At 54.7% G+C, this 21,603-nt stretch overlaps 1 protein-coding gene across 4 annotated transcripts in view; it reads right to left on the bottom strand.

The window, feature by feature from the left end:
* The window catches only part of CGN (cingulin), a 62,503-nt gene that overhangs the window by 20,449 nt on the left and 20,451 nt on the right, over positions 1 to 21,603 (bottom strand). The window contains exons 1-15 of one of the 4 annotated variants that reach the window (XM_054010968.1): positions 21,114 to 21,129; positions 17,385 to 18,624; positions 16,111 to 16,214; positions 14,388 to 14,457; positions 12,016 to 12,114; positions 11,288 to 11,427; positions 10,634 to 10,775; positions 9,992 to 10,204; positions 8,516 to 8,664; positions 7,820 to 7,961; positions 7,048 to 7,260; positions 6,260 to 6,466; positions 5,511 to 5,768; positions 2,564 to 2,734; positions 958 to 1,119 (exon numbers count right to left, since the gene is read on the bottom strand). In XM_054010968.1, coding sequence (XP_053866943.1) covers positions 958 to 1,119; positions 2,564 to 2,734; positions 5,511 to 5,768; positions 6,260 to 6,466; positions 7,048 to 7,260; positions 7,820 to 7,961; positions 8,516 to 8,664; positions 9,992 to 10,204; positions 10,634 to 10,775; positions 11,288 to 11,427; positions 12,016 to 12,114; positions 14,388 to 14,457; positions 16,111 to 16,214; positions 17,385 to 18,596 — 3,282 coding nt within the window. In that variant the 5' untranslated portion in view covers positions 18,597 to 18,624; positions 21,114 to 21,129. Of the gene's footprint in view, positions 1 to 957; positions 1,120 to 2,563; positions 2,735 to 5,510; positions 5,769 to 6,259; positions 6,467 to 7,047; positions 7,261 to 7,819; positions 7,962 to 8,515; positions 8,665 to 9,991; positions 10,205 to 10,633; positions 10,776 to 11,287; positions 11,428 to 12,015; positions 12,115 to 14,387; positions 14,458 to 16,110; positions 16,215 to 17,384; positions 18,625 to 20,811; positions 21,056 to 21,113; positions 21,130 to 21,603 lie in introns of those variants that run through there. The other 3 variants (XM_054010967.1, XM_054010969.1, XM_054010966.1) reach the window with 3 other exon arrangements.

Below are 21,603 nucleotides of genomic sequence, written 5' to 3' on the forward strand. Positions count from 1 at the left end.
TGATTTGTCTCACCATTACACAGATGCAACAGCTGGTTCCTCTTAAACTTACTTGGTTGCTTTTAGTCTAACATCTACAAGCGCTTGGTTTTTAAAATCCCAGTTACAGCAGATATACTTGCTCGTTAGCAGCTGCCTTTAACAGCACGAAGCCCGTGGCTGTTGCAAGAAAGTTTAATTATTGTTCTTGAGTACCTATTCGGAGCCCCACCGCCTAGCATGTGGAGCTGAAAGAGTCCTTCTTAAACAGGTGAACATTTGGGCTCTACGAACTCTGATGGTTTCATGACCACTATGGGGAGGGGGGCAGGGTTACGTCACAAGAAGCCCCCGACATGCAGTCGGTGGGAGTTTGGCCTAAGGAAAGGCTCCTACTGGCCCAGAACCTCAGCAATCAGCATTAACCGACCTGCTGTTGCACGTGCTGGAGGGAGCGCAGACCGTGTGCTTACAGGTGCTCCGGAGGAGAAGTAGCGTTTGACCAGCACCTACATAGCGAACGCACTAAAACAGGCCAATCCAGAGGCTTGGACTCTGGGGAACGAGACCTGGAGATACGGCCCCCACCCACTGCATACTCATGGATGAGACTATGGGCCTGTGTCCCCCATCTACGCCATTACTGGGGCTGCCAGCATGAGAGGCAGCATGGTACCGGGCAGTCTAGTCACTAGAGTGTTGTTGGGGGTCCCAGGCAGAGTGCGTCGCACCGTTCTGTGCCATGCTAAAGGAGCTAGTTGAAGTTTCGCTGTCCCGCCCGTTCTGCGGCGGAACAGAGAACAACACTACGTTCTGTGCGTGGGGATTTAGTGCCGGTGAGACGTTCTGGAGGAAGACGGCACAGACAGGATCGCAGCAAGGAGGCCAGTGGAGATGGGGACTTGGTCATAAAGACCAGCGAGCTCCCTGTGCCAGAGGAGTTCAAAGCGGCACTAGGGTCAGGGAGAGCAAACGAACCTCCAGCGCTTTGACCTGCCGAGAGCGATCGTCCTGGGTGCGTTTCTTAGACTCCACCTCCTGCTCCAGGTTCTGCAGGCGCTGGGCCAGCACCTCCTTATCCAGCACGGCGCTTTCCCGCTCGGCCTGGCTGTCCTGCAGTGCTTGCTTCAGCCGCGTGATCTGCGGGAAGAGACGGCATCAGAGAGCTACCGTGCTCCCCCAGAAAGCTGCACGCGCCAGGCATCTGAAGATCTCCCCTAGTGACCACAATATAAGGCTGGCTCACAGGTGTAGCAGCTGGACAAAGCAGAGGATCATGGTGGGGGGAGAAGCAAAGGCTGGGCCAGACAGGAGCAGTGTGGTGCCAACCCTGGAACAACCCACCTAGGGGCCTCTGGTGATACCGTGTGGTTGATGCTTGCAGTGCTAGCGAGCCCTGCAGACAGCCGTGGCCAACCTGCTTCGGCTGGAGGACAGGGAGAGAAAAAAGCAACAGCCCCCGTTTCTGCACTGGGCGGCGAGAGGAGACTCTTCCCCCGCACCCAGCAGGCTCTGGTCTAAGGACACATCTGGGCACCCATGCATAGTACCAGTGATCTGCTCTCTGCATACCGGAGAACACCCAGTTCTGTCATCAGGGTGATTAACAAGTTTAGGAGGGGCCAGACACCACCAAGCTATGTACTTCAGGTAGCGAGGGACCCTCTGAACTGCAGCTGGATTCGGAATAGCCGGGCAGAGCTCTCCAGCCCTGCGGGGGCCCAACCCCACCCCACCCGCACATGCTGGGCTCAGCACCGGGCTCGTGGGTTTCCCAGGAAGCACCTTAGAGGTTTCTGGTCTCAGGCAGGCAGAGATGCTGCAATTTCACTCGGACGGCGGGAATTACTCCAACTTCGATCTGTCCAGTCTGTGCTCCCAGTCGGAGCAGAGCAGCTGACTGAACTCAAGGGAGATTCCAATACCTGTCACTCCTCTTAGCCAGGGAGGGCCAGCCCAGCTCCAGGGGAGGGAACCAGAGTCTGTCCCCAAGTCCTCCCTCTTGCATCGCTGGGGGGGAGAGAGACTCTTTCCTGGCTCACAAACAGAATCACTAAGTTCTGACTGCAGGACCTTTATTGCTGCCCAAGTGGGAGCCAGACGGCACCCAGCCCGACTCTGGTCCCTGCTGGCACGTGCTGTTACAGACGCTCATCCCTTTACTTGTCTACTGAGCAGAACTGATCTGTGATTGCTGGTGATACAGCCCCCGCAGTGCCCTCGAGCACAGCTGACTTCAAGGATACAAAGCGGCCAGTCTCAGGTAGCGCAGCCTCTTCCACTGGAATTGGGGGCAAGGGAGCTCTAGTACGGTCTAGAGTTACACTGGCTGCCGCTCCTGTATTCTCCTGTGTTCTAACAGGGCTACGCTTGCTTCAGATCAAGGCCTGAGCGCAGCAGGAAGTTTGCCTGAGGCAGGGAAAATGCACGACTTGGTTACACTGGGTAACTTGAAAGTGGATGAGGGACGTTCACATCTTCCCTGCGCTAGTGATTCCTGGCAAACGCATTGTAGACGCCCTCTCCGAAGACAGCCCCTGGCAGGTTGTGAGCAAGACTAACCACCTGAGAGCCGGTGGCCTACCTCGTCCTGCAGCCGGCCCATGGTGAACTGCATCTTCTCCACCTCTGCACTGCGGTCCTTGGCCTGCTTCTGGGAATCTGCAATCTCCTTCCGTGACTTCTCCTTGTACTCCTCCAGCTGCGACTGCAGCATGGCCAGTGAGCGGTGGGACTCCTGGGCCATCTGGTCCAGCTAGAGCACAAGAGAAGGAGTACTTAGGAACCCACAATTAGTGTCCATGACCAACCACTCCCCCAGGCCACGTGGGGATCAACGATGCCATTGGAGTCACATGGGGGAATCCCAGTTAACTTCAATAGGAGTGGAGGGAAGGGAGCTCTAGTAGGTTTAGACCCACCATGAAGAGAAAGGGAAGGAAAGACGAGGGTGTCCCTACAATACTGGTCAGTGGGCTGGACTTCCCCTTTTCCCCCCAGACATTTGGTTTGAACGACAGAGCTGAGGCGGCTAGGAAAGGCACTGACGTCCGAAGGAGATGTGCAAAGCTGAACTCAAAAACAGAGATTTAGCACAGAAATGCCTATTAAACGCAGCTGGCTAACCCGGCTGGGGCCAGCATTACAAAGTCCTTGCAGGTCACCCAGCACAGCTTAGATTTAAACAACACCTATTGCTGGGGTAATCTGAGCGCCAGAGCTCATCCTCCAGTGAATTTCATTAGCAAGCCTGGCGGGGCCAGAGGGCTGCAGAATGGATACCAGAGTTCACCCTACAACTACCAAATCTTCTAGCACCCGGGAGATGCCAGGATGCTGCATCCCCTGGGGTCTCTAGTGAGCCGGGAAGATGTAATGGGTTTTATGGAGACTAGCAGGGAAGAAAAGCTCATCTATGCGAATATCCTCCCAAGCTGGGTGGCTCAGCACCTTCCAGATGGCTCCATATTTCAGCTGGTTTTGCAAGGCAGCTCCAGTTACCCTACTGGGCAAGCTCCCAATGCCACCCCTTGGACAGCCAAGCCGCGGCAGCACGAGCCACGTGCGCTCCAGCTAGCGGGCCATCCCGCCGCGCCTGTCACTAGTCGGCTCTGCAGAATCCCAGCCGAACGCCAAGCGTCAGCTCTGTAAGTCCTGGCGACAAATGGAGTTGGCAGCCATGAGACACTGTGTAATGATCTGGCCGTCCCCTTGTGTCAGGCACTGAGCTAGTAATAACTTTCCTACCCTGCAGCGTTGGAGAGAATCTGGAGGGTCGCTGGTAGAGTGGCAGAGAAGCTTTTGCTGCAACGAGCCTCTCTCCTAAAAGCAGCGGCGGCTCCAGGCACCAGTGCTCCAAGCAAGTGCCAGGGGCGGCAAGCCGCGGGGGGCAGTGTGCCGGTCGCCGTGAGGGCGGCAGTCAGGCAGCCTTCGGCAGCATGCCTGTGGGAGGTCCGCCGGTCCTGCAGATTCAACGGCAATTCAACGGCGGGTACGCCAAAGGCGCGGGACCGGCGGACCTCCTGCAGGCATGCCGCTGAATCTGCGGGACCGGCAAAAAAGCTAGAGCCGCCCCTGCCTAAGAGGCGTCACCTGCTTTACTGCTCGCTTCCCACAATGGCCAGTTATTGCTCCTCACTGCGTTATCTGTAACCTAGACTGGAAACACCTAAATGGGAAGTAGTGTGGCCTAGTGAACAGTGCACTGGACTGGGACTCAGGAGACCGGAGGGGTCTATTCCTAGCTCTGCCTCTGGCCTGCTGGGTGACCTTGGCCCCGTTACTTCCCTGCTCTGTGCCTTAGCATCTGCAAAATTGGGACAATGGTACAGACCCCCTTTGGGATTTACTGATCAGGAGCACTAGATAAAAGCCAGGGATTATTAAAAGCTTGACTTTATCTGTAAAAGCTCCCTGCAGTTGCTGGGGGTCTCTTATGGGGTTTTAGACCCTTACCCTGCCCTCTGTGCCTAGCGCAGTAGAGGCTACTCTCGTACAAGCTGATGAAATACTAGCTCACAAGAGGTTAAGAGAGCCTCTTATAAACAAAAACAGAAGCGTCAGAGCTTGTAGGACAGCTGCATGGCAACTCCTAGTCACGTATTAGCTGCTCACAAGCTAGAACGATACGCCCGAGAACCATCTCATTCTATGGCTAAGGATAGGACTAACTTGTTTTCCCCCCCAAAAGGTTTCATTGGCTTCTGCTAGCGCCGGAGATTAAAAGACTAAATTCTACTCTAGCCGGAGGAAGAGGAAGCAGAAAGACTATTCCATGTGTGCTCTATTAAAGGGCTCCCAGACAGAACTGTGAGTAGGAGCAAAATACAGGGACAGGGGGTGCTTGCTGGGCCAGATGTGTTAGCTGGGAGTGGGCAGGCCGGTTGCCTAACAGGGAGAAGAGAGGCGTCCCCTAGAAAACTACCTCCCCACCTTGTGTGCTAGTACGGCCCAACTAGGGTGCAGCCACCTAATCGGTTGGTGAAACCAGTTGATGTTCAGAGGATCAAGCCCAACGTCTCTGAAAGCCCCCCCAGCCAACAGGACACCATGGTGGGGTGGAGCGGAACGGCTTATGAACCTGATGCGTCTTAGCGTTAATGTTTCAACGCAGCCAAGTCCTGTTTTCAAGCAGGTTGCTGGTAGGGTAACTGGATGTCCCGATTTTATAGGGACTGTCCCATTATTCAGGACTGTGTCTTATATAGGCACTTATTTCCCCTCCCCCGTCCTGATTTTTTACAGTTTCTATCTGGTCACCCTAATTGCTGGACAGATCAGAATCCCAGCCCTTTGCAAACAGAGGCCTCTCCCCTTGTTGGTAGCAAATGCCACCAGTGTAAGATTGGTGGGGGTGGGGGGAGGTTTAAGTGTGAGCTTCTCAGGACTAAGAGGGCCACACCCCACAGAGACTACATGTCCCAGCATGCAGTGTGATAACTTGATCCAAGCAGCCATGGGACACCATAGGCAACACCTGGCCCCTCCCCCAGGCTTTAAGCCGGTGACATCAGCGGAGGCGTCTCACAAACCTCTCTGGTCAGCTTCTCCGTGGTCTTATCCAGCAGCCTCTTCTGCTCCTCCAACTCATTCTTGGTTCTCCTCAGCTGCTCCTTCTGCTTCATCTCCTCCTGGTGCGAGGAGTTCAGCACCTGGTGCTCCTGAGACAGCCGGCTGAGACTCCGCTGGGCCTCTTCCAGGCGGCTCTCCAGAGACCTCTTGGCCATCAGCAGCTCCTGCTCCTGCTCCACTGCCTCCTCCAAGGATTCCGCCATCTGTCTGCGATCAGCCTGGAAGGGGAGGAGCTCTCAGAGAAACACAAAGCTCCCAGGGACTTCAGGGGCCGAGCTGGAGCCGTGACATTGACAAGCCAGCTCCCCAGCAGGGCGGCTGCGCCGTCTCTGCTCCTGGCTCAGGCTGCCCCCCGGGCTTCTCAGCCCCCCGCTAGGAATGGGGCAGCCGACCGGACACCGGGCGTGGATCCCCCTGGGGTCTCGGCTCCCTGCCGGGACTCTCAGCCCACCCCCCACTACCCCTCTAAAGTTGGTGGAAGCGCTCCTGGTGAGGATGTGTCCCACTGACAGAAGAGCAGTGTGGACACGAATCACGGGGCAGTGATTAGTACAGTGGCTGTAACTCTATAGGCCGACTTAACTTTATAGTGTAGACATGCCCTGAGGCACTGACTTTCTTTAGGTCTGTGCAGCACCCAGCACCATGGGGCGGAAGCTGGGGAAGGAGGTGGGTCTGTGTGCAGGGCAGTGCTGCGGCCCTCACGTACCTCCAGCTTGCCGATCTTCTCCCGGAGCCTGGCCTCCGAGCCCTCCCAGTTCTCGGAGAAGTGCCTGTACTCCTTGACCTGCATCTCCAGGCCCAGGATCTTCCTCCTCAAGTCGTCGTTCTCCTCTTGTGTCTCCCGCAGAGCGGACTCCATGGCCTTCCTCATCTGCTCTGTGGCCTCCTTCTCGCTCTCCACGGCCACCTTCACCTGCACGCCGGGCAAGAAAACATGTACAGGTGAGTCCAGGGCCAGACCTGGACACCATCCGCTGGCACATGGGAAGCCGGCACTCACAGGAGCAGGTCTCCAGAGGCTTCTGCCCAGCGGAGGGCCAACGGGCTCACAGGTGCGGCTCTTTGGACAGAGGGTGCCCGTTCCGCTACGGCCCCACGCACAGTGAGCGGGCATCTCTGCAAGAGGCAGCCCCTCTCGCTCGCTGGGTCAATGGGAGGTGGCTGGGGGGTGGGAAATGGAGCATATGACGGAACTCCAAGGAGATGGAGGCAACATGCAGCCAGACACGCTCAAGGGGCATTGTGGGCTCAGAGATTTGCTGCCATCTCAGGGGGAAGGTGCAGCAATACAAGCTATGCAGAAGGCATCCCAGATCTGTGGCCTGGGTACAGTCCTGTGCCCCACTCCCCCTGACTGCTCTAGTCACTGCCCACCGGTGCCAGTTACCCAGGTGTGCAGCCCTCAGCACGCCTGGCTTGAGGTCAGGCCGGGATAGGCATTTCCGGGGGTCCTCTGCTATAGGGGGTCCGAGCTGGGAGACCCTGGGCTCTTGCCTTGGCAGCTTCGTCGTAGTCCTTCTTGAGCTGCTGCAAGTTCTTCTGGAACTGCTGCTTCAGCTCTTCTACCTCCGTGTCACGGCTGGCCACCTCTTCCTGGAGCGCCCCCTTCAGGGTGGCCAGCTCCCGCTCCCTCTGGTGGACCAGCTTGTCCTGGGCCTGCTTCTCTGAAGCCAGCTCCCTCAGCTCCTCTTGGGCTTGACGCAGCTCCTGCAGGAGGAGGAGGAGAGTTGCTGACAGGCTTTAAAGAGCATCGAATACACACCCCAAGCTCTGGGTGTCCTGGAGGCACTCACGAGGTAGCCAGCGGCCTAAGAGAGGGGACTGGGCTCCCAGAGAGCCTGCTACCCCCAGCATAGCGGTGGTCCCCGTTAAGGCTGCTGCGTTGTGGTAGCTAGGCCTGGGCAGGAAGTGGTTTTTCCTGTCCCCATTTGGAGAGAGAGAGAGAGAGAGAGAGAGAACGAACGAACCTTTTCGGCAAAAGATTCCCGACCTGCTCTAGCCATAATCCCCTGGGCAGAGAATAGTGGGGCAAGCTCTGATCACTCCCTTACCCTGCCCTCTATGCCAGCAGTTACACCAGTGGTACAGTAGCCCCATGTGCCATGGGGATCTCCGAGAGCTCATTTTAAGGCACCTTTCTGCTACCAGAGTGGCCTGAAGAGGCGCTGGTACCCGTGAGAACCAGGCTCCAACCTTCAGGCAGTTCACACAGCTGCTCTAGGAGTCAAGAGTCACCTTCCTTCTGACCACGCCCTGCCCATCATACCTTCTTCAGGGCTTCTGCTTGGCCGGCATCCACGGTGCTGTTCCTGACCTGGTCCACTTCCACCCGCATGGCCGAGAACCGCTCCCGCAGCTCCCGCAGCTCCTCCTCAAACTCCTCCCGCTCCTGTTTCACCTGCATGAGCCTGCGTGCAGGAAGAGAAGTAGTGCCAAGTGGGCTCCCCATTGCCCCATGGGAGAACCGTGGGGAGTCTGACCCTGGGGGAAGCTGGGCTGAATGGGAAGAAAGCCTATGAAGGTCACCAGGAGGGGTGCAGAGATTCAGATGGTGGCAGCATGCCCTGTACACGCCAGCCGAGCCTGAGCTACATGACCCCCCGTCCTCCCTTGGGTAATGCTGACATGATCAGAGAGAGGCACCGGGCACCTCCTTGCTGGGCTCTGCATCGGCGATGCCAGTCACCTGTAAGCCTGTTCACCAGCTGCATCATGGCTTCTGCCAGTGAGCCCAAGCCAAGAATCCTGCCTTGATTCTCCCTGGAATGACACCCTAGAGACAGGTCTGGAGACATCCCCCAGTCACCTTTCCTGGATTTACAGGAAAGAAGTTTGACTGGATAAAATGAAGCAGCTGAACCCTTTAGGGCCACTCTAGCCCCTGGGCAGATTGGCACTAGCTGACCATTCCCAGTCACAGCTGCGATCCTGGGATGGACACGGCACATCCATGAGAGCTCACTCCTGTTTGGTGCTGCGCAGCTCCTCCTTGTTCTTCTGGAACATCTCCCTCCAGTGACCGGTCTCCTCGTTGCTCTCCTCCAGCTCCTTCTGGAGGTTCCTCACTATCGAGTTGATTTTCTGCCTCTCGATCTCTAGACTGGCTTGGTCCTGGGGACAGGAATGAAGCTGTCAAGCATTTGCTGTTGGGTTGGGTGCATGTACTGCAAGAAGGCTGGGGAAGGTTATGCCTTGGTAGAAACCTCGGTAAAATTTACACAGGGTTCCTTACAGCTTTGCGTGTACTCAGTGGATGTTGCCAATCATAAGCACCCACGGAGTTGGCGCCCCGGGGCTGGAGCACCCATGGGGAAAAGTTAGTGGGTGCTCTGCACCCACCAGCAGGCAAGCTCCCCTCACCCCCTGCCCCTCCTCCTCCTCCTCCCCTGAGCCCGCCACGTCCCGGCTGCTCCACCTATACCAGCGCTTCCCATCTGGCTGCCACCAAACAGCTGTTTGGCAGCGTTAGCACGCTCCAGGAGGGGGGTAGGAACGGGAACATGGTGCCCTCAGGGGAGGAGACGGAGCCAGGGCGGGGATTTGAGGAAGGAGTTGGAATATTGGCAGGGAGGGGGCAGAGTTGGGTCAGGGCCTCATGGAAGGGGTGGAGTGGGGGCAGGGCCGGGGGCACAGGGGAGGTCGAGCACCCACAGGAAAGAGGGGAAGTCGGCGCCTATGCTTCCAATGCACACCCAGCCTAGATCCTGTCCTTCGTTACACCAGGGTCATCTGCAGCAGTTTCTCTAAAAATCTAGGGAGCTCCTCCAACTGGATACTAGCGTAACACAGCAGAATTCAGCACCACGGAGAGACTTATTCGAGCTATCACTTAAGCAAGTGATTTGAGCACCCACATGTAGCGCTTGGTCAGTGGAGTCAGAAGTTCAGTGCTGGGGGAGGAGGAGCGCTAAGTACAGTGCCTCCTTTCACCGACCAAGGCATCATCTGAGACGTTGCACCAGTTTAAGTGAAGCTGTGACCTCTTTTAAACCGGCTTTCGTTAAATCACTGAAGGCTGCATGGACGCGGATTCTGGTCAGCTGTGCCGGGCAGAAATAAATCAGGTTCTGACCAAAATGAGCATCCACGGAGCTTTCTGAACCAGCTAGAAAGCTGTTTAAGAGAGATCACACCCCAAGTTAAAACTGGTGCAACTTTCTGGTATAGCCCAGAGTGTCATCGTCGCTGAGCAGGGACGTGCAGCGCCCATGACCACACTGCTCCCTAGGATACTTTAGGACAGGAAGCAAAGGTCGTAGCCAACCGAAAGATAACTCGGGGGAGGGGGAGGGCATTTAAGGGAAGCAGGCCACTGCTATGACTTTCTATGGTTTATAAATCCAGTCCGTAAGACGAGCAAGTCTTAATCTCCTACCAGATGCCAGTCGTTCCCCCAACGTGTTTGCTTTACGCTTCCATTTCACGTCTGTGGCTTTACCTGAGACACGTCCTCCATGTTTCGCCTCAGCTGGTCCATGTCGCTCTGGTACTGCTGTGTCACCCGGTCCAGCTCCTTGTCGTGATTCGCCACCTCCTCCTTCAGGGCTCCTTTCAGCGCCGTCAGCTCCCGCTCCCGCTGCCGCAGATGTTCTTCTTGCTTCTGTTTGGCGTTGAGGATCTCCTCCAGCTCCTCTCTGGTTTCCAGCAGCTCCTGAGGGGAGGGCAGGGACAGAGATGCTTTCCCCACCTGGAGCTATGCAAAACATCTCTAGCAGTGCTGTAGAGAGGCAATCTTGGCTAGTGGATAGAGCACTGGACTGGGACTCTGGCAACTTGGGTTCCATTCCCAGCTCTGCCACTAGCCTGCAGGGTGACCTTGGGCAAGTTACTGCGCCTCTGTGCCTTGGTTTCCCCATCTGCTCAGTGGGGATAATGAGACTGACCTCCAGTGCGGAGGAGTGAAGGGCGCTCGGGATTATTGTTGAAACGCTGATTCAGGGAGAGGCCCTGCTGCCCCAGTGCTGTAATTCAGCACAGCACCGCCGGCTTCAACAGCCTCATCCATTTACCTCGGCTGAGAACCGGGCCCACGGTGCACTCAGGATCCAAGCCGCGCGATCAGGTGGCAAGAGTCACGTACCTTCATGAGCTCGTCTCGGTCTGCAGAGTCCACCGAGGTTTTCCGCAGCCTGTCCAGCTCCTCATGCATCCCCATTAGCTGCTCTTCCACGTCTCCCAGTTTGTCTTCTGCCTGCTCTCTGGCAACTTTCACTTCCATCAGCCTAGAGGACACCATGCGAGCCTGTTCAGAGCCAGCCAGGCGGATCCTGGTCTCAGCACAGTACAGCCAGAGCCCCAGATACAATTCTGGCCCAGACACCGGCTTGCTGTGATCCCCCTCAGGGGCCAGGTGGCCTAGTGGGTAGGGCTCTGGGCTGGGAGTCAGGAGACCGGAGTTCAATTCCTAGCCTCGGCCACAGACTCCCTGTGGGACCTTGGGCACATCATTCCATCTACCCTGTGCCTCAGTTCTCCAGCTGTACAAGCGGGGTAAAGTACCTCAAGAGGACAAAGCCATTAATGGCCTTCAGGCAGTTGGGATCAGCTAGATAAGGCAGGTCACTTCCTCCTCTGTGCCTCAGTTTCTCCCTCTATAACACAGGGATGCCTGCAGCCTAACTCAGCGGGTGGAAAGGGCTTGTTAACGAGGGCGAGCACAGTATCCAGCACGAGGATCATTAGCGCTCTGCCAGGACCCGCATAGCCCACCCCAGACGCAAGAAACAGCTCCTACTCTTGCAAGCGGCTTTTCAGCTCCTGGGTCGTCTTCTCCAAGGCCCCCTGGAGGCGCCTGCACTCGTCCTGCGCCTCCTCCAGCCGGCTCTCCACGTTCCGAGCAGCACCGCTCCTGGCCTGCTCTGCTTTCTGGCGGAGCTGGGAGAGGGGAGAATAGAGCGTTCGCAGCCACGGAAGAGGGAGGGGCTAGGATTTAAAGGGACGCTGCCACCAGCCAGCTTCAGAGAAGGTTTCTCGTGGCATCCCGCAAACAGATCCCGAGCTGGCGTAAGCCAGCCCACTGACTTCACCGGAACTGGGCCAGCTGAGGATCTGGTCCTAAGGGGATCAGGCACCTCACTCCTAATTCAGGTGGAGGGAAGGGGATAAAAAGGGGATGAGTTTGTGCAGGAACTGGTTAGGGGTAGGCAGAGAGAGAACACAACCCACAGGCAGCCCTACAGCTGATATTCCAGTCCAGGAGTAAAGGGTGAGACCTCTACACAGTACTTACAGCCCTTGGACCAGTATAATTACAGGGTCACTGGCCGAGTCTCCCCCCGAAACCTCCCCACTCCATGCTGGGGTGTATGGAGACAGCCCAGAGCCCAGGCCCGCCTGCAGCCCACCCCCACCCAAGGCAGTGGAAGGGTGGCAGCTCCATAGGGCTGGCAGCCTCCCACCACCCGCCCAGCAAAGCAGGAGTTTACTGTCCAGTGCCTCTAGCTGACCAGGTACTGGTGTCACCTTGGTCTCTTCATCTAGTTTCCGCTGCAGCTCCTCCACCTTCCTCTTCAGCTCACTGTTCTGGGAAACAGATGCTCTCGCGTCCTCAGGAGGCACCACCTGTCAGACAGAGCCCCCTCTTTGTGTAACACAAGCACCCTGGAGATGCTGCCTGAAGTCAATTACTGGAGAGGAAGGACGGGCTTGTGGTTAAGATGGGACTCTGGAGCCCTGGGGTCAAGTCCCAGCTCCACCAGGAATGGAACCAAGATCTCCTGAGTGCCAGTCCAGTGTTCTCCGTCCTTCTCCCTCAATGCTCAAGTAGTTCGGGCCACCAATTTTAAACTTCCCTTAACTTAAGGGAGGAAAATGCCAGTCTCATTCACAGCAGCAATTTTTATTTTTTTTTTAAAAACACCTGACACTGGCAAGCAGCCCTCTGATGCCAACATCAAAAGATATGGCTCCGAGTCCTGCCAGAGGTATGTTGGGCCTCAAGCAGGCGGCTCGGAAATGCCAGTTTTAATCAAGACCGCTGTCATGTCAGGCAAGCTCCGAGCACAGCACGCAGCAGCCAGCACCAGACGAGCTGCGATAATGGTGGAGTCGGCAAAATGGGTTCAGATCTTTTAATATAGAATATTAAACGGGAAATGCACTCTCTGTTAACATCTCCAACAGCATCAGAGCAGATTCCTGAAAGGAAGCCATGTTGCTTTCATACACAGATAATTCTAGGTATTAAAGAGAGAGTCATTTCTGTCTGCTTCCCTGGAGAAGGTGACAAAACAAAACAACCAACCAACCAACCAATTCCAGGGCCACAGGAGAAACTGATCTCTTCCAGCTAATGGGATCATGTAAACACACACACAGAATCCCAGCCCCAAAACTTTCATTCTTTCTTTAAACTGCTTACGGTTGCAGTTCAGAAAGGGTAAAAATATTGAGCCCTACAGAGCAAAGCATTTGTCAGATCGCCGATGTGTCAAGCCTGGAATCCAACCTCCAGCTGGGGCCAATCGCTGAAAAGCCCACAATGCATCTGACCATGCTGCGTATTGGGAGGCTGGGGCGGGGGGGAGAAAAGCATCCTTCCTGACCCGCTGCCACAGGCAGCCAAGTTAAAACCTCAAGTACGAGATTGGACTCTCCTTGTTATCTTCACATGCATGGGCATGAATATTTGCAGAAATCTGGACATAGTACAGCTCCCTCCTGGAACAGGGCGTTCCACAGGTGTGCTACACACTGCATGAAGCTATAAGCAGACTGCGATTTCCCCAGTTCTCCCCAGAACTGGGTGTGCATGTGTGTGTGGGGGGGGGTATTCTTTCAGTAGGATGCATTGAGCTGGAACAACTCAGAAGGGCTAAACTTTGGAGAAGGCCCTTTCCTGCTACAGATTTGCATTGTTGCGATGAACTAAAAGGCTTAATGGAGACGCTCAGCCCATTGGTGCTGGTCAGGAGAAGAGGGTAATGTCTACACTGCAGCTGTAAGTTTCCAGCTCATAAAAGATTGTCAGAATGGCCCTACTGGGTCAGACCAAAGGTCCATCTAGCCCCGTCTTCCGACAGTGGCCAGGGCCAGGTGCCCCAGAGGGAATGAACAGAACAGGGAATCATCAAGTGATCCATCCTCCGTCGCTCATTCCCAGCTTCTGGCAAACAGAGGCTAGGGACACCATCCCTGCCCATCCTGGCTAATAGCCATTAATGGACCTATCCTCCATGAATTTACCTAGTTCTTTTTTGAACCCTGTTATGGTCTTGGCCTTCACATCCTCTGGCAAGGAGTTCCACAGGTTGACTGTGCATTGTGTGAAGAAAATACTTCCTTTTATTTGTTTTAAACCTGCTGCCTATTAATTTCATTGGGTGGCCCCTAGTTCTTGTGTTATGAGAAGTAGTAAACAACTCTTCCTTATCTACTTTCTCTACACCAGTCATGATTTTGTATCTCAGGTCAACATTCCTGGGCTAGCTTTGACTGATGTTAGTGCACTAAAAATAGCAGTGTTACCATAGCAATGCAAGTTGCCCAGAGAACAATCCCATGTGAAACAGTAGCTAAGTAGGAGGACGGTTAGCCTCTCCCGCGGCCCTGGCATGCTGCTATTTTTAGTGCACCAACTTGATCAGAGCTAGCGGGTGTACGTCTCTCCAACCAGGGAATCGCACTTCCAGCTGCAGTGCAGATGTACACCAAGAGAGGGCAGTCATCCTGGCCGATTAGCACCACCAGGGCTTGATAATATGGGGGGGTGAAAAATTCACCCTTCTGAGGAGAGCTGGGTGCCACACAAATCTCACAGGGCTTTTGCACTGGACTTCGTCCAGGAGTGAATGTCAGTCTCTGCAAAGTAAGGGGAGGCTGGTATGGAGACTTACAGCGAGCGCTTGGATCTTCTCAAACATCAGGTTGGTTTTTCTCTTCAGAGAGCTTTCACTTTCTTTGCTCCTGAAAAAGAAACAAGCAAATACCAACAAAGAAAATCATTCAGGTTAAAAAGGGACATAGCCACTGGGGGGGAAAGAGGGGGAGAGGAGAGAGAGAGAAGCAGAGCAGTGTTTAAGGCACTCTCTTATGACTCTGGTTTGAATCCCGGCTCTGTCACGGGACCTGTGTGACCTTGGGCAAGTCACTTAACCCCCCGTGCCTCAGTTTCCCCATATGAACAAGGGAGATGATTGCTCTTCACTGCCTCATAGGGGCATCGAGGGGATGAAATACATTAAAGATTGTGAAGTGCTCAGGTACTTTGGTAACAGGGACCAGGTAAGTACTTAAGAGACATACACACTTCTGTCCGGAATTTTTAACTTAATGTTGTTGCAGGCAACACTTCAGATGAGCATCTCTGCAAGTTAGAGGAAAGTTCTGTTCACTGCTCCCCACAGTTTGAGGCCCATACTGTATGAATTGAAGGTAAAGGGGTAAGTCTCTCTTTACAAGAAGCCAGGGGAGTGAAAATCTGAAAGTGAGTGTTTCAGTCAAGTGTCCACAAGGCGGGAAAGGGGGAAGAAGAGAGGTTGTCTTTAAACCCTTGCTTTCCCGTAGAGAATCCTTTTAGTGATTAAGTTCAGCGGATCAGCTGCCTAATTTGCCCTGTACTCCCACCCAACAGACACTATCTACCTCCACAGGATTATTTAAAACAGAAGGCGACTACGCTAGGAATTAATTCCCTTTGTCGGCTCCAAGGTTGCCAATTTGCACCTTTTTAGAGTCGCTACCACTTAGCCAAGAGGCTTACCGTTGTGAGTTCGTGGGCTAAGCTGTAGTTCAAGGGTTCTGAAGCGAACACTCCCACAAGCTGCCCAGGGCACTAGACTCCTATCCCAAGGTTAGATTTAAAGGACAGAGTTTTGTCTCATTTAAAGGACCAATTTTCCTGCACATCTGGGGCCAGATTTTCTAGACTCTGACTCCAAGCCAGAAGGGCCCATTGTGATCAGCTCGTCTGAGCTCCTGTGTAACAGACTCGATAGCTAGGCTCCTGTTTAGAATAGATTCGCCTAGCGAGAGCTATGGGGCAGATTTCCCTAGAGAGAGCTGTGGGGCAGAGTTCATTTGAGAACCACCGCCCCTTTGAGAGAAGTGTGGGTCCCTGATACATCATGTTTGCTGGGGCCCCCACCTCCTCCCATTTCACTTTATTTACACAGATGTTTTGGGGAGGGAGGCCCTGAGCTCAGGGCCCCAGTACAATTGTGCCCCCTTTTATCCCCTGCCTCTAGTCAGCCCTGATCTCACCCCCGAGATGATGCAGTACTTCCTTTGTATTGTTTCAGAAACCTCTTTCACTAAAGCGAGTTTATGCAGTGTTGTTGGAGCCATGTTGGTCCCAGGATATGAGAGAAACAAGGTGGGGCAAGGGAATCTCTTATTAGACCAACTTCTGTTGGTGAGAGCTGTAAGCATCAAAGCGTGTGCCTCTCACCAACAGAAGTTGGACCAATAAAAGATATTCCCTCCCCCACCTCGTCACCCATAGTTCATGGCAGCGAAACACTCAATGCCTCCAGCCCCCCCCTGCTCCAACAGGGCAAGCTGCACATCAGACGCTGCTATCCTAACACTGGACCCAAGAGCGCTCGGCCCAACACTCACCCATCCTTCAGGATACTGTAGATCAGTTCCTTGGTGTACTCGCTGCTCCCAGGCGGAGAGACTTCCTGCTGGTCTTTCAGAAGGTCTGGAGTGGACTTAAGCTGCTAATGAGACAGGACAAACGTCACCAGATGCTCGCTGCACAGCAGTAGGACTTGCCAGATGGGATCAGACCAATGGGCCCATCTAGCCCGGTATCCCATCTGATGGCAGCCAGAACCAGCTGATTCAGAGCAAGGCGCAAGCCAACCCCACCACTCTCTTGATGGAATAACCTACCCACAGGGTAAGTTTCTTCTTAAGCCCAGGCAATGAGTGCTTGGCTTATGCCCTGAAGCAGGAAGATCTGCATCCACCTAGGACGCTGTCACCGTGCTCCCTATGTTAGGAGAGGACAACAGCAGCAGTTTTGCAAGCAAACGTGGCTGGGATCTGATGTAACTAGGTGTAGGTGGCAGTTCGGTTGCAGCCCTTAAGGGCCTAGCGAACTTCCGAGTCAAATGCACCTCGGGACCTACGCTCCCGGCATTGAACTCTAGTGCCTAGAGCACTTGGAAAGAGGCCAGCTGGGAACAGCATTCCGTAAGGAGGAGGAGCAGCTTCCTCACTGGGGTAGGAAGAAGCAGAAGATGGGGCATGCCGATTTCTGGTTGAATAACCACACTGCTGCAGCCACCACCAGCGGCTGGCAGGGCACGTCTACGCTGCGACTGCAGCGCCAAGCTAGTGGCAACCGCAGCAACGTCTCAGCCGCACGAGCAGGGGTGGCTTGACTCGGTGCCCAGGGTGCCAGGCGGGGCTAGCCTGGGCAGCGGCGGTTCACTGCTACCCTTACTGCCATCACACCTCCCGACTGCAGTGGAGGCATATCCGGAGATCAGGGACCAATGGCATCACCTGGGCAGTGACCTTGAGGCCCAGAGAGCTAATTGGGGGGTGGGGGGGGGGATAGCTTGGTGGTTTGAGCATTGGCCTGCTAAACCCAGGGTTGTGAGTTCAATCCTTGAGGGGGCCATTTAGGGAACTGGGGTAAAAATCTGTCTGGGGATTGGTCCTGCTTTGAGCAGGGGGTTGGACTAGATGACCTCCTGAGGTCCCGTCGAACCCTGATCTTCTAGGATTAAGGCTCCACCCTGAGCACCGATAGCACGTGGTTTGCTGGGCTGTCAAGAAGTCAAGCACATCGCTACTCCCGTGCTTAGAGTGAAATAGGTGCCAAAGCATGGCCAGCGTGCCGAGCCCCGGGCAGGCCTGAGTCCCGAACGAAGAGTTACCTGTAGTTCTGATTGCACTTGACTTTGCTGCTGCTCAACGACAGGCTCCTCCAAGCTTTTGTGGCTCCAGTCTCGCGTCGGCTGGGCCTTGACTGAGTTTTCCTTCAGATCTTCCCGGAGCACTCGGTTCAGGCTGCCGGTGCGAGGCGCGTTGGCCGCACCAGGCTGTTTGGCGGCCAGGCCCTTCGGCCCTTCCCTGAGGCGATCCTGGAGCTGGTCGGAGCTCAGCTCTCTGGCATCGGCCGTGTCGTGGTAGGACACCCTGCCGTCGAGACTCTGCGACCGCTTCCTCTCCTCTGGGGAGATCCGGCTTCTCCTGGTGGCTCGGCCCCTCTGCTGAACCTTCCCATCGAACTTCGTGATCAGGGAATCCACAGAGGACAGCGGCTTCGTGTCAATGTCACTTTGGTCAGCTGGCTGCCGAGGCCCGGAGGACTCTGGGTCTGGCGATGGCTGCTTGCCTACAAACCTTCGTCCAGTAGCTGCACGGGATTCCTGGCCGGGGTCAGTCCTTTTCCTGCCTGTAATGTCCAGCGTGCTGCTGCTCTTGGCACTGGCTGGAGCCTGGGATCGGTACATGCCCCCGCTCTGCATGCTGAGAGGGCTTGGGCCATAGCCCTCCTCTGAATTGGGGCTTAACAGAGAGCTGTGAGATTGAGTCCTCCTCAGCTCCTCCCCAAAAGGCCTCTGGGGTGGCAGCTGTCTGGAGCTGTCCTGAGGGGACGAGGAGCCATTCCTGCGGTAGGAATGAGCTGCCTCAGCTCTGACAGGCCTCCTCTCCCTCGGGTAGTGCTGGGAGCCCAGCTCCTCGTCAGAGGTGCTGTACTGGGAGTTATACTGGGAATGTCTGGCCACGTACCGGCTTTCCGGCAGCTCAGAATCAGAGCTGATGGAGCCCGGGCCTTCCCTGAGGGAGTTAGGGGGCAGCTGCTCAGGCCACTGGCTGGGAGCGGGGTTCCCGTATTTACTCTCGCTTCTGATCTGCACCCCGAAGGAGTCCTCTCCTTTCGCCCCGCTGTTCAGGACCACAAAGGGCTGCCCGTCGATGCCCTGGACCCTCACCGCGACCCCGTAGGAGCCTGCCTTGGAGTGCTTGGGCCTGATCTTCTGGAGCTTCTTCATTTCCTTCAGGTCATCTATGAATCGGATCTGAACCCCGTAGTCCACGGGGTTTGGCTTCTCAGCCATAGCTCCATTCACATGCCGCTCCATCCCCGGGGGTTAAAAGCACTCCAGCCTCCTGCAGGGGAAAGAGGAAAAACACTCTCATGCCACTGGCCCAGCTGGGGTTAGGTAGGGAGCCAGGAGCAACTGCTGGCAAGGCTGCGCTTGAGGAAACAGGGCTTATAGATTTCAAGGCCAGAAGGGACCCTTGTGATCATCCAATCGGCCCTCCTGGATCACACAGGCCAGATCTGTTAGAGGAACATCCAATCTGGATTTAAAAATTGCCCACAATGGAGAATCCACCATGACCCTTAGTAAATTGTTCCAATGGTTACGCTCACTGTCAAACTCAGCCAGGAATAAGGTGTGGGTTTTTGTCTAGTGTCAGATTCCAGCTATTGGCTCATGTTCGACCTTTCTCTGCTAGACTGAAAAGCCCACTATTAAATATTTTTTCCCCATGTAGGTACTTGTAGGCTGTGGTGGGGCGCCTGCCTCACACTGGGCTCTAAGGGGTTAATAGAGCCCTAGGGAGGCTGCATAGGTGGCAGCCAATCAGAGAAGGGTCGAGGGGAGCAGCCAAGTAGGGCCATATAAAAAGGGAGCTGCAGGGCAGAGGAGGGGAGTTCTCTGCTAGGAGCCCAGGGAGGAAGGACTGTGTCCCTGGGAGGGCTGAGACAACTGCCAGCACTCTGGACAGAGCCGTGCCGCTAGCAGGGACCGGGGGAGCGAGAGACAGCTCCTGGCTGGCTGCTGGGGTTTGCAGGCTGAAGCCCTGAGGCAAGGGCAAAGAGGATACTGGGGCCATGAGGAAGTGGCCAATTAGCTGCAGTAGCCACTAAAGGAAGTGGCTTAACAGTGGACTGCAGGTCCCCCGGAAGAGGGGAGCACAGTGTGTGGCACGGCCAGAGGGCTGCGTCGTTGAAGAGGACCCCGTGGTCCTTGGAGAGGCCTGGGTCCTAGAGCAGGAATGATAGCTCAGCGCCCTCTTCAGGTGGAGTCTTGCTGCCAATTCCCAAGATAGCCAGCAGGAGGCACCACAGTGGTGACTGAACCCCATTACATAGGCTAATCAAGTCACCCCTAAACTTCCTCTGTTAAGTTAAAGAGCTCAACCACTATAGAGGCATGTGATTAACTTCATGAAAGCAGAGCATAACCCAGAGCAGACAGGCTCTCTCTTAATCCTATTCAAATCTGGAATGCTTTGTCGATACAGAGTTTATTTACACTGGAGATAAGGAGCAGCGTTCAAGAGATTAAAGTTTGGCAGGCCTAGTACGTGTCTCCGTTTATTACTGAAAAACACGTACAAGGGGAAGGCGCCCTGGGGAAGGTCCTTTAAAAGCAGGACCATAGAAATGCAAGGTGCTCAAAGCAGAGAGTGATCCATCACCAGATCAGGGCCTAAGCAAATCCGTGAAGGAAGCAGGGCTCCACAAATCGGTCTTCCCCCATGCTGACATCCTTCTAGGATTGGGGCCTATGTGACTTGCCAAGGACGCAGCAAATCAGCAACAGAGCCATGAATAGAACCCAGGAGTCTCAACTCCCTCTCTCTATCCAACAGACACCCCTTAAATAAATAAATTCACACACGCTTCTCAAGTGCAAGATTTTGTTGTTGTTTCCAATATCTCGGGGAGAGGGAGGGGGAATTTTACTGCAGAACCTTAGACAACACTGAAGATTCCTTTTTACTTGTCCCACTAGCAATGCATCTCATGTGAGGATTAGCCAGGCTGGAGATTAATAGCTTTCTGAAGTTTGTACGCAGCATTTTTCCTTCAAAATCTCCCCCACTCCCCAGAAGCAGACAAACATGCAATTGTTAAAATGTTATGAGACACTAAACCAAAAAAGCATATGACAAACAAAAAGCCGCACGCTAGCACCGCTGAACCGAGCTGCATTTCTAGGACAGAGCAGTTTCACACACAATGAAAGCCTGTTATCCTAACACGGAGTACATGCCATCTTTCTGGTCACCAGCATTCCAGATGCAACCCATCCTATTCTCCTTCTCCGATCAAAATCCTGATCTGCCGCACAGCTCAAGCGCCTACAGTCTCGGGCTCCTATTAAAAAATACGCAGCATCAGCAAATACAACATGCACATGCTCACATGGGAAAGTAGAGGAGAAAAGCAGGATAGGATCTTAGAGAAATTGTGCATGTGTTGAAAACTCTGAAGACCAGACTACCCACCTCTCCTGGCTTGCTTGCCTAAGAAACGCAAGCAGAGTGCTGCATACTCACTGCAATTGAAGGTTAGCACCTCTGTTGGGTACGAAAGCAGAAGCCCGACATCCACAAGAGATCTGAATAAGAACGCCACTGCACCCGGTGTCCGATCTAGGCTAGCGTCCCTGGCACTTCGGTAGCCGTAAGTCTCCCATTTGGTGGGAACAGATATTAGCAGTGACATATTGAGCACAAAAGTGATGTAACACTCCTCAGTCCCAGGGGCAGCCTGCCTGAAGAGAGTCTTTTGCTCCCCATTGGATGCAGGGAGCCTCACTGCATCAATTCCCTTTGCAATATGTTAGATGAGCAATTACCATAAGCTACATGGACTGCTTCACCGTAGGCACGGGCAGGCGGCCGGCAGCACATAATGGGAATGACAGCCTGCCTGAATTCCCTCCAGCATGTAACTGACCGGCAGTCAGGGCGTCTGTAGGCGTGTTTGATTTGCCTCCACTCCAGCTGTCTGATAGCCAAGCAAGTTACCTGCTTGAACTCCCCAGGGCTTCTTCTACCCATGATCTGCAGAGCAGCTTGGAGACTGCCCTTCCAGCTGGAGGAAAAGCAGGATTCTGCTCTCGGGTACCTCGATACCAAGTTGCTGCCCCCGTTTAAGAGGGGAGGGGAGATCTAGACGCCTGCCTCACTGCCTTTGAGCAGTCTTGCCGTTTGAACCTGGCCGATGCTGTGGACTGGCCCCGCTGTTTCACCCGGTATTCGTCCCAAAGCCATAGAGGTGTGCAGCCGGATGGACAGAGTTGATACTGGGGACTACGAACAGTTCACAAAAGCTCTGCTGCTTAC

Source organism: Malaclemys terrapin, chromosome 21, assembly GCF_027887155.1.
Source record: "Malaclemys terrapin pileata isolate rMalTer1 chromosome 21, rMalTer1.hap1, whole genome shotgun sequence".
Taxonomy (NCBI): Eukaryota; Metazoa; Chordata; order Testudines; family Emydidae; genus Malaclemys; species Malaclemys terrapin.